Raw genomic sequence first — 14,645 nt, 5'->3', positions numbered from 1 at the left:
TACTTCAGTGCCTACTGATTCTGTGGCTTTTCTGGCCTCTGCTTCTCCTTTTCCTGTGCTTCTCCTTTCTGCGGCTGGTTTCCATTTTGCTGACGCAGTCCCGCTTCTGCTTTCCCGTTCTTCAGTGCCTGCTGGTTCTGCAGCTTTTTCTACTGATTCTGTCCCTGCTTTTCCTTTTGCTGATTCTGCCTCTCTTTCTGCTGATGCTGATTTCCCTTCTGCTGCTTATGTTGCTCCTGCTACTTTTACTTCTCCTTCTTGGTCTTTTGCTTTTCTATACATCATTTCTGACCTCCTTATAACTTCACTTTTACATGACCCTTAATAGCTACTCCAGTCTTGACTGCACCTTATGTCTCCACTCATAACTACTCCACGTTTCATTATTTTCAGATTCAAATTACCTCCCCCATCTGAATAAAAAGAATTTAATGTTAAAGTTATGGTACTGTGTCACAGATAGCTGATTAACCTATAGATTAGCTGTTACCTTAGATGCTCACCTCTGAAGCAGTCAGCCATGGCACAGTCTGAGGTGTAGAATGGTGAATCTCATAGTGCAGAACATGTCCGTGTAGGGCCACAGGTATTGAAGGTAATCCATAATCCTTAGAAGAGACTGTACCTGAGTAGGCAATAAATGTCTCCTCTGGGAGTAGATTGAGGAGTAAATGAGCAGTGAGGCAATAATGTAGAGAAAGTTACTCTTTTTAGAAAGCTGGATGAAAAGGAATGAGAAAAAGTATGGAACATAGCTAAGTAACTATGTGGAATATTCCTGTCCAGACAAGAGGGAAAGACTGGAGACAAATGAGAGAAGAATAGAGGGAACAAGGCTTTGTAGCAAACTGAGTTGAGATTACGAGCACAGGATTGAAAAATGAACCACAATGGAAGATGTAATACCCAGATCTTTTGAAACTAGAAGAACCAGGAGGGAAAGTTGGCCTTTTCCACTTTCATGATGCTATCAAGGTGCTTTATTATTTTTTTCCTTTCTTTTGCAGGCCCTGAATCTGTGCCTCCTTCCCTTCTCAAGGTAGTGATGAAACCCATTGCAACTGTTGGCGAAAGCTACCAGTACCCTCCCGTGAACTGGGCTGCGCTCCTCTCTCCACTTATGAGGCTAAACTTTGGTAAATGTCAAGGTTTTAGGTCTTCAGACTCTGCTTTTAGGGTGTGACTTGAGTAGAAAAATAGACTCTGTGTCACAATTGGTGGTGACTGGATAGACTTTTAGGATTTGGGGTTTGACTTTTTGGATGGGACTGCTGAGTTCCTTTCAGTGTCTTTATACCTTTCACGGAGGGTGGGGAGGAGGAGGCTGAAGACACAGGATGCGCTCATCAAGACAGTACTTGACTGATTTGTGCCTGTTGCTGAGCATCTGTCGCAGGCCCCGGAAAGCCAGGTTTGATGGTTATCAAATTGCATTTCCAGAGCCATGAGTTTCAATGGGATGCTGTAACTGTTTTCTATTGCTGCTATAACAAATTACCACAGACTTTGTGGTTTGAACCAACCATTTTATTATTTTATAGTTCTATAATAACTACAGAATATAGTTCTTGTAAAAACCACAAGTCCAACATGGTTCTCACTGGGCTAAGATCAAGATACAGACAGAGCAGTGTTACTTCCTAGATGCTCTGAGGGAGTGCTGTGGTCTGAATGTTTGTGTCCCCCACAATTTGTGTTGAAATCTTAACCTCCACTGTGATGGAATGAGGAAGTGGGGCCTTTGGGTAGTGATTAGGTCATGAGAGTGGAGCCCTCATAGATAGGATTGATGCCCTTATAAAAAGAGGCCCCACAGAGCTTCCTTGCCCCTTCCACCATGGGAGAACATACCGAGAAGTTGCAAGTCTGCGTCTCAACAAAGGGCCTTCACCAGAACCTGACCATGCCAGCACCCTGATCTTAGACTTCCAGGCTCCAGAACTGTGAGAAATAAATTTCTGTTGTTTATAAGCTACCCAGTCTATGGTATTTTGTTATAGCAGCCCAAACAGACTAAGAAAAGGAGAATTCATTTCTTTCCCTTTTCCAGCTTCTAAAGGCTGCTCACATTCCTTGATTTGTGGCCCCCTTTCTCCATCTTTAAAGCAAACAACAGAGGGCTGATGCCTTCTCATGCTGTCATCTATCTGGTTCTCTGCAGTTGGGAAAGGTTATCCATGTTTAAAGATTCTTGTGATTAATGAGTCTAGTTGAATAACCCAAGATAATGTCCCCATTTCAAGGTCCTTAACCTCAACCACATCTGCAGAGTTCCTTTGCTATGCGAGGTAACATATTCATAGGTTCCAGAGATTAGGATGTGGACATCTTTGGGGACCATTATTCTGTCTACCACAGATACTTTGTGGTGAGAGGCAAAGGGAATGCATACCTCCCCACACCTCTCATTCATCCACCACAACCTCTTTTATGGAATTAATTAACATATAGAAATTTAATTTTATGTACTTGCCTCCATCTCAAAAAAAAAAAAAGAGAGAACAATTTTAACAGTGTTGTAATTGTGGGTGTTTGTATGTATTTGCTATAAGTGGTCTATTTTTGACAGTAGGGTGCTAACTTATGTATGATATACAGAAGGAATTATATACTATAATTTAGGTGTAATTTAAGGGATTATTAAAGATGATTTTGACTATGTACAATTTTTCACTTAAAGGCTTTTATTTTAAACTAATCCGTGTATAAGATATGATGCTACTACACTGTGTCTTCAGAGATTTTATTTGAAAAATATGTCCCCCTGCCCCTCCCTTCTTTTGCATACTGTATTAAGAATGTTTTTTAGTAAAACTCCTTAGAAAAAGGAAGAAAAGGTCCGGTTGGGAAAACACATCTGCCTGTGGGGATCAAATTGTTAAAAAGACTTGATCACTAGAGAATGTGACGACATCTTTAAGTCCTTCCAGACCAAGACAGATTTTCCTAGGTGCTGAATGCAGGATTGAGAGGAGGGGAAAACAGAGGCAAAGGGATTTCTAGCTAAAATTATCTCAACATCATGTTAGTATTTGAGCATTTATTAGCTTTCTCTCAATATCATAAGAGAAATTTCCCTTGCTCAAGGCCCTTGCCAATTCCAGACTTGGGACTTTGATGCCAGGGGATACTTTTGCCTCATAACTAAAAGGTCTCTTGAAATATCGTTTTGTTTACTGAAGTTATATTACCTGTAGAAGTCACTAAGCAGATGCTTTGATTTGAGACACTGAAAGCTAAAAATGAGTCAGAGAAGCAGCTACATTAGATATTCCTTTCCTTTTCTTTTCAGGTGAAGAGATTCAACAACTGTGCCTTGAAATTATGGTGACTCAGGCACAGTCATCCCAGAATGCAACTGCACTCTTGGGATTATGGGTGATGCCACCACTGATCCACGGTCTGAGTGTATGTAGCAACTAAGGGTATTGGGCATCAGGAGGATATGTTTCCCTTTTCTTTGCAGAGGTGTGGCGGTGGGGGGGGGGGCGGTGCGGAGAGATTAACATTCATTTGGGTGCATGTTCTCAAAGCCAAGAGTGGACAAATGGGATTTTGCAGAAATTGAGGGTTTGACATTGACAGTAGCTGGCCAGAAGAGTGGAAAATTGTGTGATTTAGAACTCTGCCATAACCATCACCATTCATGTTTTCAGCTACCATTTATTACAAAAAAGGGAAAATGATCAGAGATATTAAATTTTTTTTCTCAAGATCATATAGCTAGAAAGGTGTAGAGCTATTTGAACCTGGGTTTATTTGTTTATATCATACATATAATCGTTTCAGTAAGTATTAAGAGAATGGAAAATCTACATGTACTGTGTATGTGATCTCTCCCTCTCACAGAAAGGATAGCAATTAAGGTGAGTCTTGAAGGCTTGGTAGGATTTGGTTAGGCATCAAGTTAGAGGCACCAGGAGATGTAGGTGGAGAGAGTAGATCGTCTCTGCTATGGGGTTCAGTTTGAGCAAAGTGCTAAGGAAGAAGTGATCTACTCTGGTATTTGTGATAGAGAGAGGGGACCAGCACCTTCCATGATATAGGCTAAGGACAGTTAGAAAGAATGGGGCAAAATTATTTTAAAATGTGCATTTAGTAAAGGTGTATAAATTTGAGTATATTTCAAGCTAGGACCAAAAATACACATTTTATGATTCTTTAGAGGTTTACCAATTGATTATACGTTAAATGATCTCATCTTTGTTATTCTATTCTAGGAGGCTTTAATTCTTTGAGCATGCTGCAGAGCCCTCTTATTATTTCCTCAAAATTTTGGCTTCAGTCGCTACTCTGCACTTCTTTCTTTTAAGCTTTCCTACATCTCCTAATATTTTTTTTAATCGAAAGTTGATGTTACTGAGGTCTGCATCTTTTCTGTCAGCTATTATCATTACCTATCTGCTGCCACTTTATGAGCACTTGCTATTCACCCACTACTTGTAAGCACTCAATGAGTACTTTCAGACATCAGATTTAATCTCTTTTCAACCCTGAAAGGCTGATTTTTTTTTTACAGCTTTATTTAGCTATAATTTATATCCCATAAAATATGGCCATTTTAAGTGTAATTGGAGTTTTAGTACATTTTATACATTTTTATCTATTACCAAGAATACTTGCATCACCCCAAAAAGTTTCATTGTGCCTACTTTGTAGTCAATTCCTTGTCCTAATCTCAGACCCAGGCTAGTACTGATCAGCTCTTTGCCTTTTTAAAAGAACTTTCATATAAATTTAAATTTCACATGAAATTTAGAAATTCTTTAGAATCACACACTATGAAGTCTTTTGTGTCTGGCTTATTTCACTTCTGAGCAGTAGATTTTATTGTTTCCATTTTATAGGTTGGTAAACTGAGGAGACAGAGGGTAAGCAAATTTCACAAATCTAATATATGGAAGAGAGTGTGGGTGACTCCAACGTCCATGTCTTAAACACTGAACTATTAACTCCTTCCTTTCGAATCAGGAATAACTAACAGCTTATTTTGTTGACCTCAGAAGTTTCTAGGTTTTAGTGATCTTTCTACTCCTCTTTTAGATCTGTGCCAATTTTTTTGCATTCGTGCTTGATTATGGACCTTTCACATTACCTTTGTTAATAAAGTTTGTGAATTCGTTTTCTTAATTATATACCTTTTCATTTAGAAAATGATCTGAAATGGTATGTTCTTTAAAGTAAGCTTCAGATAGGTCATGCAAACATTGATCTTTGTTGAAATTTACTGATTTTTATCAGATTTTACTTTTTTATAACACTTCTCTTAGATTTAGTACCACACTTAGTTTCTAAAAAATTTCGAAGCCTATTCTCTTAAAATCTGTGACCCAGAGCTATTATCAACTGTGCCCTTTCTTAGCTCTCATGAACTCTAAGATGCCACGGTCAGTTTCACATGCTCAGCTGGTTCTTCTTTGGTCAGAAATGGTCTCAGCATGCCAGTTCCCCTTATTATTCTCTGTGGTTCCTCAGAATAAGAAATTAATAATATCAGATATTCTGTTTAGTTGATTTCCAGCAGGTGAGCCTTTCATCTTCAGCTCTTCTTGCCAGAGAATGTGACATTAAGACTGTATAGCGACGGTCATGTACTTTTAGAAGCTGCATTTTATTCCCTCACTGAAAAGATCCAGTGTTTAAGCTGAGTGGTTTACAGACGGATTGACAGATACCATAAATACATATGAGTCACCATGGAGCCAAAATTACATGTACCGGTAGCCCATTATATCATGAAGCTTTAGGAAAACGAGGAGCAAGGAAGTTACCTGAACCTTTCTCTCTCAGTCTACTCTCAAACACAGAGATGACTTAGAAGTTTTGAATGTTGCAAACTCAGACTTGCCTTTTTACGTCCGACCTCTTCTATTTTGCCTCCAGCTGAATATTAAGAAATACCTCCTGGTAACTGCACCTCTGTGGATCAAACATGTCTCTGACGAACAGATCCTGGGCTTTGTGGAAAACTTAATGGTAGCAGTTTTTCAAGCAGCTTCCCCACTTTCCAGTCCTGAGTTATGCCCTAGTGCCTTGCAAGGTCTGAGCCAGGCTATGAAACTGCCCAGCCCTGCCTACCACCTCTGGAGCCTGCTCTGTGAAGCTACTGGGAAAATTTTTGACCTCCTGCCAAATAAGATTCGGGTAAGGAACAAAAATATTTACATTCCTGACAATTTATGTTTGGGATTTTTTAAAGCCTTTTTGGCAAAGCAGGGAGGTGTATGTTTTAAGAATGTGGTGGGAAGGCTAGCAAGAAATAACCACATTCTTTACTAAGAATGTGTTTGCTTCCAAGATCTAAATTGAGGTTGAATATTTAGAACTAGAGTCTTAAGCAAGCTCAGAAGCGGGTTAACCAGTGGGCACCAGGAAGTTTGCTCTTAAACCTTTTACCAAATGCCTGTAGGAGATGAGCAAGCTCGGAAACCCGTCCACTTTACACCCATAGAATCCTTGGGCATGTTGTCCAGTACTCCAATCATATCAAGTGATTTAACACTAGCTTTTCCCCTCCCCTAACAGACCTCTGAATTATAGTTTTACAAAGAAGTTAAAAATTCATTTCGAATGATGATTCTGATAAGCAGAAAAGAAAGTACAGCCAAACAAATACCCAAATAACAGGAAAGATGTTTTTTAAATGATAAAAATTGGCCACACATTTTGGTTTGGTTAAAATTAAAATCATACCAGTTGCTGTTCATGGAGATAAACAAATCTACTAATCTGCCAGAAAATTAAGAACATTAAGAAATACTTATATTGTATTTTGACATGCTTGGTTTTTTTCTCTACCAGAGAAATGATCTAGAGCTGTATATCAGTGTAGCACAGTGCCTCTCGGAAATGACTGATGATGAAGCCAATCGGATTGCTCAGATTACTGAGGTAATAACATATCTATATATTTTTTCATTATTGAGGTAGGAATTACAATCGAAGAGGCGGCCAAGGCTAGTTTTGCTTCCTATTACTGGTTAATTTCAGGAAACTATCTCTGTTTCACGCACGTGTCTTGTGTCCAGCCTAGTCGTGTGGCTGGTTCTTAACAAATGTTATAGGGATGGATAGATGGAAGAATAACATTTTAACCTAATCACTTTGTCAAAAACATTTTAGTGCCACCTCTGGGCAAAAATGACAGGACAATGTCTTTAATACAAAATCCACAAGAATGGGAATATTCTGACCAAAGAACTTTCTGGTACATAGAAGGCATAAGTAAATAGTTCTGTTCTCACATTTATTTTTCTTCACCTGATACTTATCCTTTTGGAATGAAGAAAGGTGTCTGATTAAAATACAAGCACTATTAGCCCTGACACAAGATAATTAACAAGTACCCTTCACACCCATACCCAGTCAATGATGAATAAGCAAAAAGTAGCATTCCAGTAAGGTTGCCAGATTTAAAAAATATGTCTTGTTAAATTCAAATTGCAGATAAACAATAATTTTTTAGTATAATGATATCCCAATGTACATGCTTATTCAAATGGCAACCTTGCATACCAATTGATACCAAAGTGCTAGAACTGTGAGCTCTCACATAGCTGTGGACATCTTATTTCTTCCTCTTTATGAAATGTTTGCCTATTCTGTCGAATCATTGAGTTTTTACATCACGTGGCAATGATTCTCAAAATGTGGAGCCTGGGCCAGCAGCATTAGTATCGCTTGGGAACTGATTAGAAATGCAAATTCTTAACTCCCACCCCCAGACCTATTCAGTCAGAAACTCTGAAGGTGGGGCCCAGGTACCTATGTTTTAACAGCTCTTCCGGGTGATTGTGCATCCTAAGGTTTGAGAACCACTGTTAGAGTATTTGGAATATCAGCATTTTGAAGATGAGTTTGTTGTAAGCAGGAAGAAGCAGTATAAGGAAATGCTTAAGAGATTTGATTCAGGAGCCTCAGTGCCAAGGCTTGACATCCAGCTTTCTAATTTACTAGCAATGTGACCTTGGTTACATTTCATTACCTTTCTTTGCCTCAGTTTCTCATCTACAAAAGAAAGATAATAGCGCTTACCTCCTAAGGTTAATATGAGAATTAAATGACTTAATCCAAATTAAGTTCTTGGAAAAGTACCTGACCCAAGGCAAGTACTCAGTAATTATTATCATAATTATTATATTCATGTATTTTATTATATCCTATTCTTACATTCATGTAATATAGTCAGAAGTAATGCATGTAATCATGTTTCTCAGAGCTAAAGGCTGCTATGTTATTTGCTTGCTTTCTTAAAACACCATACTAAATAGAACATACTAAATAGTGTTCTCCTGTGTCCGAAAGAGTTCCACTGAGGTCAGTGTTTTCATTTCTGGAAAGAACAGAGATAAGAATAAGGTAGTGGTGGAGAGCTCAGACTCTCTGGGTTCTGTTTCTTTTCTGACACCTATAGCTGTGACCTTAAGCAAGTTAGCTAACCTCTGTGCTTCAGTCTCCTCATCTGCAGCAGATGGATGAAAATAGTATTTTACTCCATACGGTTGGCGTGAGAATAAAGTAAATACTGTGGTTCTCAAACTTTTTGGTCTCAGGATCACTTTAGTGTCTTAAAAATTACTGAGGCCTTCAAAGAGCTTTTATTTATATGGATCATATCTGTCAATGTTTACCACATTAGAAATTAAAACTAGGAAAATATTTACTTAAAAATAATAATAAATTTGTTGCATCTTAACATAAAAAAGAAAATATATATATTTTCCAGAAAAATCAAAGAAATTAGTGAGAAAAGTGGCATCGATTCACATTTTTGCAAATCTCTAACGTTTGACTTAATTGAACACAGCTAGATGCACATAGCTGCTTCTTCAGTCTGTTGTGATATTGTTTTTATGAAGTATGTGAAGAAAATCCAGCCTCATACAGATATGTAGGTAGAGCATGGAATGTAGAAAAGGAAGTATGTGTTAAAAGACTTTTCCGATAATTGTGGATACCTTTCTTTAATTTTGTACCAGTTTTTTGTACGTTAGTGGTAGTGTGGAATCTGAAACCATATCAGTGACCTTCACATACTCTGTTACATTAAAATCCATTGGCCTATCTTGTACTCTGGGTCTTTTACCAATGCATGATTTTATAATATACATTGGCCATTTGGAAAATTTTGAATCGCTACATTTTAAAATCTTCCAAATGTTGACACATTTCATTATATAATATCAAAACATCACATTTGTTGATATCGCCAGCAATCTCATCAGAAAAGTCCTTTATTTTTTGGGAAGCTGCCAAACTTGTAGTAGCAGATATAAATTTTCCAAAAATCTAATTTTTGCTTGAAAATTCAGATTTTATTATTGGCAGCAAATACTGTCAAATATTTTCCTTAAAGTGACAGTCTTGCTTTTTCAATTTTAAGAAAATAATCTATCAGATACTCAGTTTAAATAACCATAGTTTGTCTATTAATCATTCAAGTAAATGGTGTTCCATGAGAAGAGTGGCTGTTTCAGCTCACAATTCAATCTCACAGCATTTTTTTTTTTTTGAGACAACCATCATACTTGGATACACAGAAGTCCCTTATGCACACTTCCCATTTTGTCATACAGAATATTAAAAAGATATGTACTCAAGGGCAAAGTTTTAATGAAACTAATAATTTTGATTTACAAAGGTGTTTTAAGTGAAACTAACTTTTTAAAAAATGGCAAGTGGCACTGAAAAATACAATGAATATTACTAGAGTTTGACCTCACAGACCTTCTAAAGGGTCTTGAGGTCCCCCAGAGGTCTGTGTACCTTATTTTGTGAACTACAAAATTAATACATGTTAAATGTTTAGAATGGTGCCTGGCACAATGTAAGTACTGTATTAGTTAGTTATCATTGTCATTATTTGTATATCCCTACTAAATATCATCACCAATTAATCCCCTGAAGTCATTTATGATTTTTATGAAGAGACAGCAGATGACATTACAACCCTCTAGCTGCATGTACATTTTAATAGAACACACAGGCAGATGGGTCACACACCGTAGAAAATAAACAATTTTAGCATTTGGAATAATAATCAACCTCAGACTCACCTTCTCTGTTTTGCCCTTGCCCTGGGGTTCTGTAATGACTTCAGTTAATTTAATAGTAACTGAACAATTTGCTTTTTTGCAGAACAACATAGAAAAGGCCACCTTTGTCAGACTGTACTTGGTCTCTCAAGGGCGGTTCCCTTTGGTGGGCTTGACTGATGTGCTCCGCGTGGCTATGCAGCACCAAGAAAAAGCCACGCTGGCCTGGATGATACTGCACAGCTTATACCAGGCACGGATTGTGAGCCATGCCAACACAGGTGAGGCCGGCCTAGGGCCAACGGCAGGAACAAAAAGATCTGCCCACCATCCCTTTTAAGTCGTAATTGTTTCCACAACTTAAAAACTGGTTTAGTGGTTCTTGACACAGATGAGGCCTTGTTACCCCAAATGAGGAGCACTGTAGATGACAATGAGCAGTTACAGCCCAAAAAATTCACTCTTGGGGAGGGGAGCGAATTCTTTCGAGGATTTTTATATTGTATTTGGCTCTCGAGGACATAAACACGTTTATTAGGTAGATTCTGCTGCATCTTTCAGTTTCTCAAGTAGACAAGATGTCCATTGATTCTGCCTGATGTTTCTGTGAAAATGCCTTTTGGATAGTCAGTTAACAAACAAAAAAAGAAAACAGCAACAGTAAAATTAGTTATTCTATAGAACTTCTCAGGAGTGAGAAGAATAAAATCTGGATGACCAAACTACACCCTCAAGCCAGAAATTCCAGGCCTGGAGCTCTGCTAATGAATCATATGTGCAGCTTTTAGACCATTTTAGACATTTATGCTTTAATAATCATCTGAAAGGGGCATGCCTTCATTTCTCCTTCCATGCCTTCGGTCATATGCTTAGAATTTCTTGAGTTTACCTGCAGGTTCTGAATGGCACCTGGCTTAAACAGATTGGATGTGTCTTGTGATCCTAGGCAAGTTACCTGTTTCTGAGCCCTATTTTCTCTATCTCTTATATTTTTGAAGTTCTGAGAGAAAACTGACAAATATAACTGTAATCTTCTTTTCAATACTGTATAGGAAATTTTGATTCCTCCTTCTCTTTGGCAATTGAGATTGTTCTCTCATATCTGCAGTAGTGTCTGTCCTATGAAAAATGAACCTGTGATGAAAAAACAAGATTTTCTTTAGCTCTAAATCGAAAATGTATCAGGAAAATAAATCCAGTAGGTGTTCCCAATTAGGCATGAAGATATATGAAGCAAATTGAACTAAATTTGACATTGCCTTTGGCTCTAACTAGCTGGCCTTCAAATTTAGTTCCCATTTTCCTCTCATTCACTAAATTTGGAGAACCTTTCCAAGTAGTTTTAACTGTAATGGGAATCCTCATTTTAAAAAAAGAAAAGAAAAATCTATGTTAGTATTTATTCTCTAGTTACCATATAATAGCTGGTTTTTATTTTTCTTTTTATGACTTTGGGATAGGTTTTCCTTGTAATTATGGCATAAAGTAGGAGGGAACATTTAAACAAAGGACTATAAAAACAACTAATCCAAGATTGAACATTACTGGTGAGTTGGCATGCCAGATTTATCCTAGTGTGTTTAATGTTGAGAGAGAAACTCCATTAAATGTATTTTATTACTAGTGGGTGGATAGGTTTGAAGAATAAATTAGTTTTTGAAAATAAAGATCAAAATATGGTTATCTGATGTGAATAATGTCAAAGAACCTTCATGGGCAATCACAAGTCTTAGGTATTGTGAGGACTTGAAATTATTTCACGAAATCCTCACCAGGTGTTGTGCTTGAGTTATGATGCTTGTTACTGCTCTGTTTTACATTTCAAAGGGAAAACTATCGTCTGATAGGAAAATGTCCTTTTTGTTTCAGGTGTGTTGAAGAGAATGGAATGGCTCTTGGAACTGATGGGTTATATCAGAAATATTGCTTACCAGTCATCATCTGTTCAGAATGTGGTTCTTGATGAGGTACAATCTAGACGAGTAATTTATAGCTTTCTTAAAATACAGAATTTATATTCTCCCCAAAGAGGACTATGTTGCTGCCTATAGGTTTCTTTCCTTCCTGTTTTGGGGGGTGGGGAGCGGGGGAGTGGGGGGGAACAGCAATAGTGACAACTCTGATGTCACAAGGAAACATGTTCTTACCAGGCTATTGAAGATACCCAGAGCTGATCTTTGAAAAATATTTTCAACAGAGTGTTTTCCTTGACAGGCAGCACACAAAGGATACTAGCTGGAGAGGGAACCCTATGTATTTGGGCTTGATCCCATGAAGGAGGTTGGGTACAGGGCTGTGGCCTCCACACTGGCCCAGAATATGGCCTCACGCCTGGTTCGAAAAGATTCCTAGACTATATGCAAGTAATCTGTGTGTGCGCCAACATGTGCACACTTACAAGCATGTGTGCATATATTAGAGTTTTCAGCACACCTTCAAAATGACCTGTGACCCCAAATATGGTATTGGGTGAGTTAAAAAAGAAAAAGATTAATAAATAAAATAATGACAGCATTTTCTCACTCCTCATTTTCTTGACTTAGATGCCCACTTTGTATTTTTAAGGGATATAATTTTTTTCTCTAGGCATGTTTTACATGTTTTCTGTGTGAGTAAAATGTGCACAATATGGAATGTTCTTTAAAATTCTTCCCTGCCTTTCTGAAGGGTTATGTGTGTTCTTGGAATTTTAGTGAGATTAGGAGTTTTAAGAAATCGAAGAGTACTTTGTGAGTTTTTTTTTTTTGAATTAGCATAATCTGCTTTTTTTTTTGATCTCCTAAGTTTTTATTAGCCTTTTCTACAAAAATCTTTTAAAACCTAGAAAATACAGATAAGCAGAAAGAAATGTAATTTAAATCACAATAATCCAACAATTCAAAGATAGCCCATTACTACCATTTCTACAATTGTCTAGCTTAGTCTAAAATCTAAATGGGTAGATTCTAGACAAATTTGTTAAAATTCATGAGAATCATTTGTTATTGTTCAGTAGACTCAGACTATAAATATTTTGTTAAGTCAGTTTTAACCACATAATAGTAAATCTAAATATCCCTCTCCATATCATTCAATTTTTTAATCTCTGTGAAATCACCAAGACAGAAGAGTATTTGGATCTCGGTATGATTAGGAATTAAATTGTTTCTCCTTAAATGTTAGAGCAATAATAATGAAACTGTTGGCCCTCTGTCTTCTTAGAAGAAGATCCCTAAAGCTTACCAAAGCCCTAAAGTCTCTTTTTATTAAGTGTAGAAACAGAGTTTGTTCTTCAGTCCAGTTCCTCTTCTGGGGTAGTCTGGGGTCGGGGGGATGGGCCAGAGGAGGGGTTGCGAGAAGGGGAAGATAATATTGCATCATGATGGGGCTGTGTATGTGGAGAATGTATTACTTTGAATTGTTAAAACATGTGACCTAGGCTTGTTTCTGTTTCCATTGCAGGCTTTGGACTTCTTGTTGCTGATATTTGCAACAGCAGTGGTTGCATGGGCAGACCATGATGCCCCTCTCCTCCTCGGCCTCAGTGCCAGTTGGTTGCCATGGCATCAGGAAAATGGCCCAGCTGTGCCAGCATCAAGCTTCCTTGGCAGGAGTCCAATGCACAGGGTCACTCTACAGGAGACTCTCACTCTCCTTCCCAGTAGCATGCTTCTCCTGCTGCAGAAAGAGCCATGGAAGGAACAGGCCCAGAAGGTGGGGTTGTCAGCCACCTGCTTATCAGCACAGGTGGCCATTGTCTCCTCAGCAATTTCTGCTGTAGAGTTGAAGTGGGAGTTCAGTGAAACTTGGATCGCACCACAGGCTTTCATACTCTGCCCCAAAACTCAGACAGATGCAGAGCCTCAGAGACCGAGGCTAGCCCAGCCTCAGGCTAATTAAAACAACAACAATGACAACAGCAGCGACTTGTTTACAGTTGGGAGTGAGGTGTAAATAAAAGTTTATACTTGCATTCATTTATTGAAGGCACGTATGTTCTTGATCCTGGAGATGAAATGATGAGTAAGCCTCTGAGAGCTTAGAATCTCAGAGTGAGGACAGACAGCGAGGCAAGTTCAAGATTGCAAGGAGGATATAGTGGTGATGAGGAGCGGGGGGCGGTGCTCAACAATTCCTGGGGGTAGGTTAGGGAAATCTTTTGAGGGGAAATGTGAGTCCAGAGCGTACATTTTCTTATATCATATTTAAGGTTCCCCATAGCTCATTTCATCCTACAGCCATGTTCCAGATGCCCATTGTGCTCCTGGCTTGTGCTAAATACATGAATAAATTTGTAAAGGTCTAATGTCACCACCCTTGCCCTCAGGAAAATCCAATCTTTTGGTTTTTAGATATTAACATTCCCCAGGCTATTAGCTGTGTTCAGAGCATATGAAAATATTGCGCTTCCTGTAATTCTCATTACACGGCTCTGACCTGTCTTTATTTTAATATAGTTGTTTGAATCCATTTAATCACAATTGGATTTTTGTGAGGTTGAAAGCTTAAAACTCACTTTATGTGGCTTATTCTTAAAACTGGAACGCTAATCTTTAAAAATATTTCTGAACTGTGGACCCACACTTTAGCTATGCACAGCTCCACCCAGCGTCTCAAAATACCTTTGTTTCC

At 38.1% G+C, this 14,645-nt stretch overlaps 1 protein-coding gene across 3 annotated transcripts in view; it reads left to right on the top strand.

The window, feature by feature from the left end:
* Positions 1–14,645, top strand: part of FOCAD (focadhesin) — a 262,544-nt gene that overhangs the window by 244,429 nt on the left and 3,470 nt on the right. For all 3 annotated transcript variants that reach the window (XM_039868697.1, XM_039868772.1, XM_039868837.1), the window contains 7 exons: positions 1,008–1,136; positions 3,293–3,408; positions 5,884–6,144; positions 6,802–6,891; positions 10,138–10,315; positions 11,904–12,001; positions 13,476–13,727. In XM_039868697.1, coding sequence (XP_039724631.1) covers positions 1,008–1,136; positions 3,293–3,408; positions 5,884–6,144; positions 6,802–6,891; positions 10,138–10,315; positions 11,904–12,001; positions 13,476–13,727 — 1,124 coding nt within the window. The remainder of the gene's footprint in view (positions 1–1,007; positions 1,137–3,292; positions 3,409–5,883; positions 6,145–6,801; positions 6,892–10,137; positions 10,316–11,903; positions 12,002–13,475; positions 13,728–14,645) is intronic.

The sequence above is a fragment of the Pteropus medius genome, unplaced genomic scaffold, assembly GCF_902729225.1.
Source record: "Pteropus medius unplaced genomic scaffold, Ma_sr-lr_union100, whole genome shotgun sequence".
In the NCBI taxonomy this organism is placed as follows: Eukaryota; Metazoa; Chordata; class Mammalia; order Chiroptera; family Pteropodidae; genus Pteropus; species Pteropus medius.
Note: the sequence above shows the minus strand (reverse complement) of the source record. Positions and strands in the feature narration are given on the sequence as shown.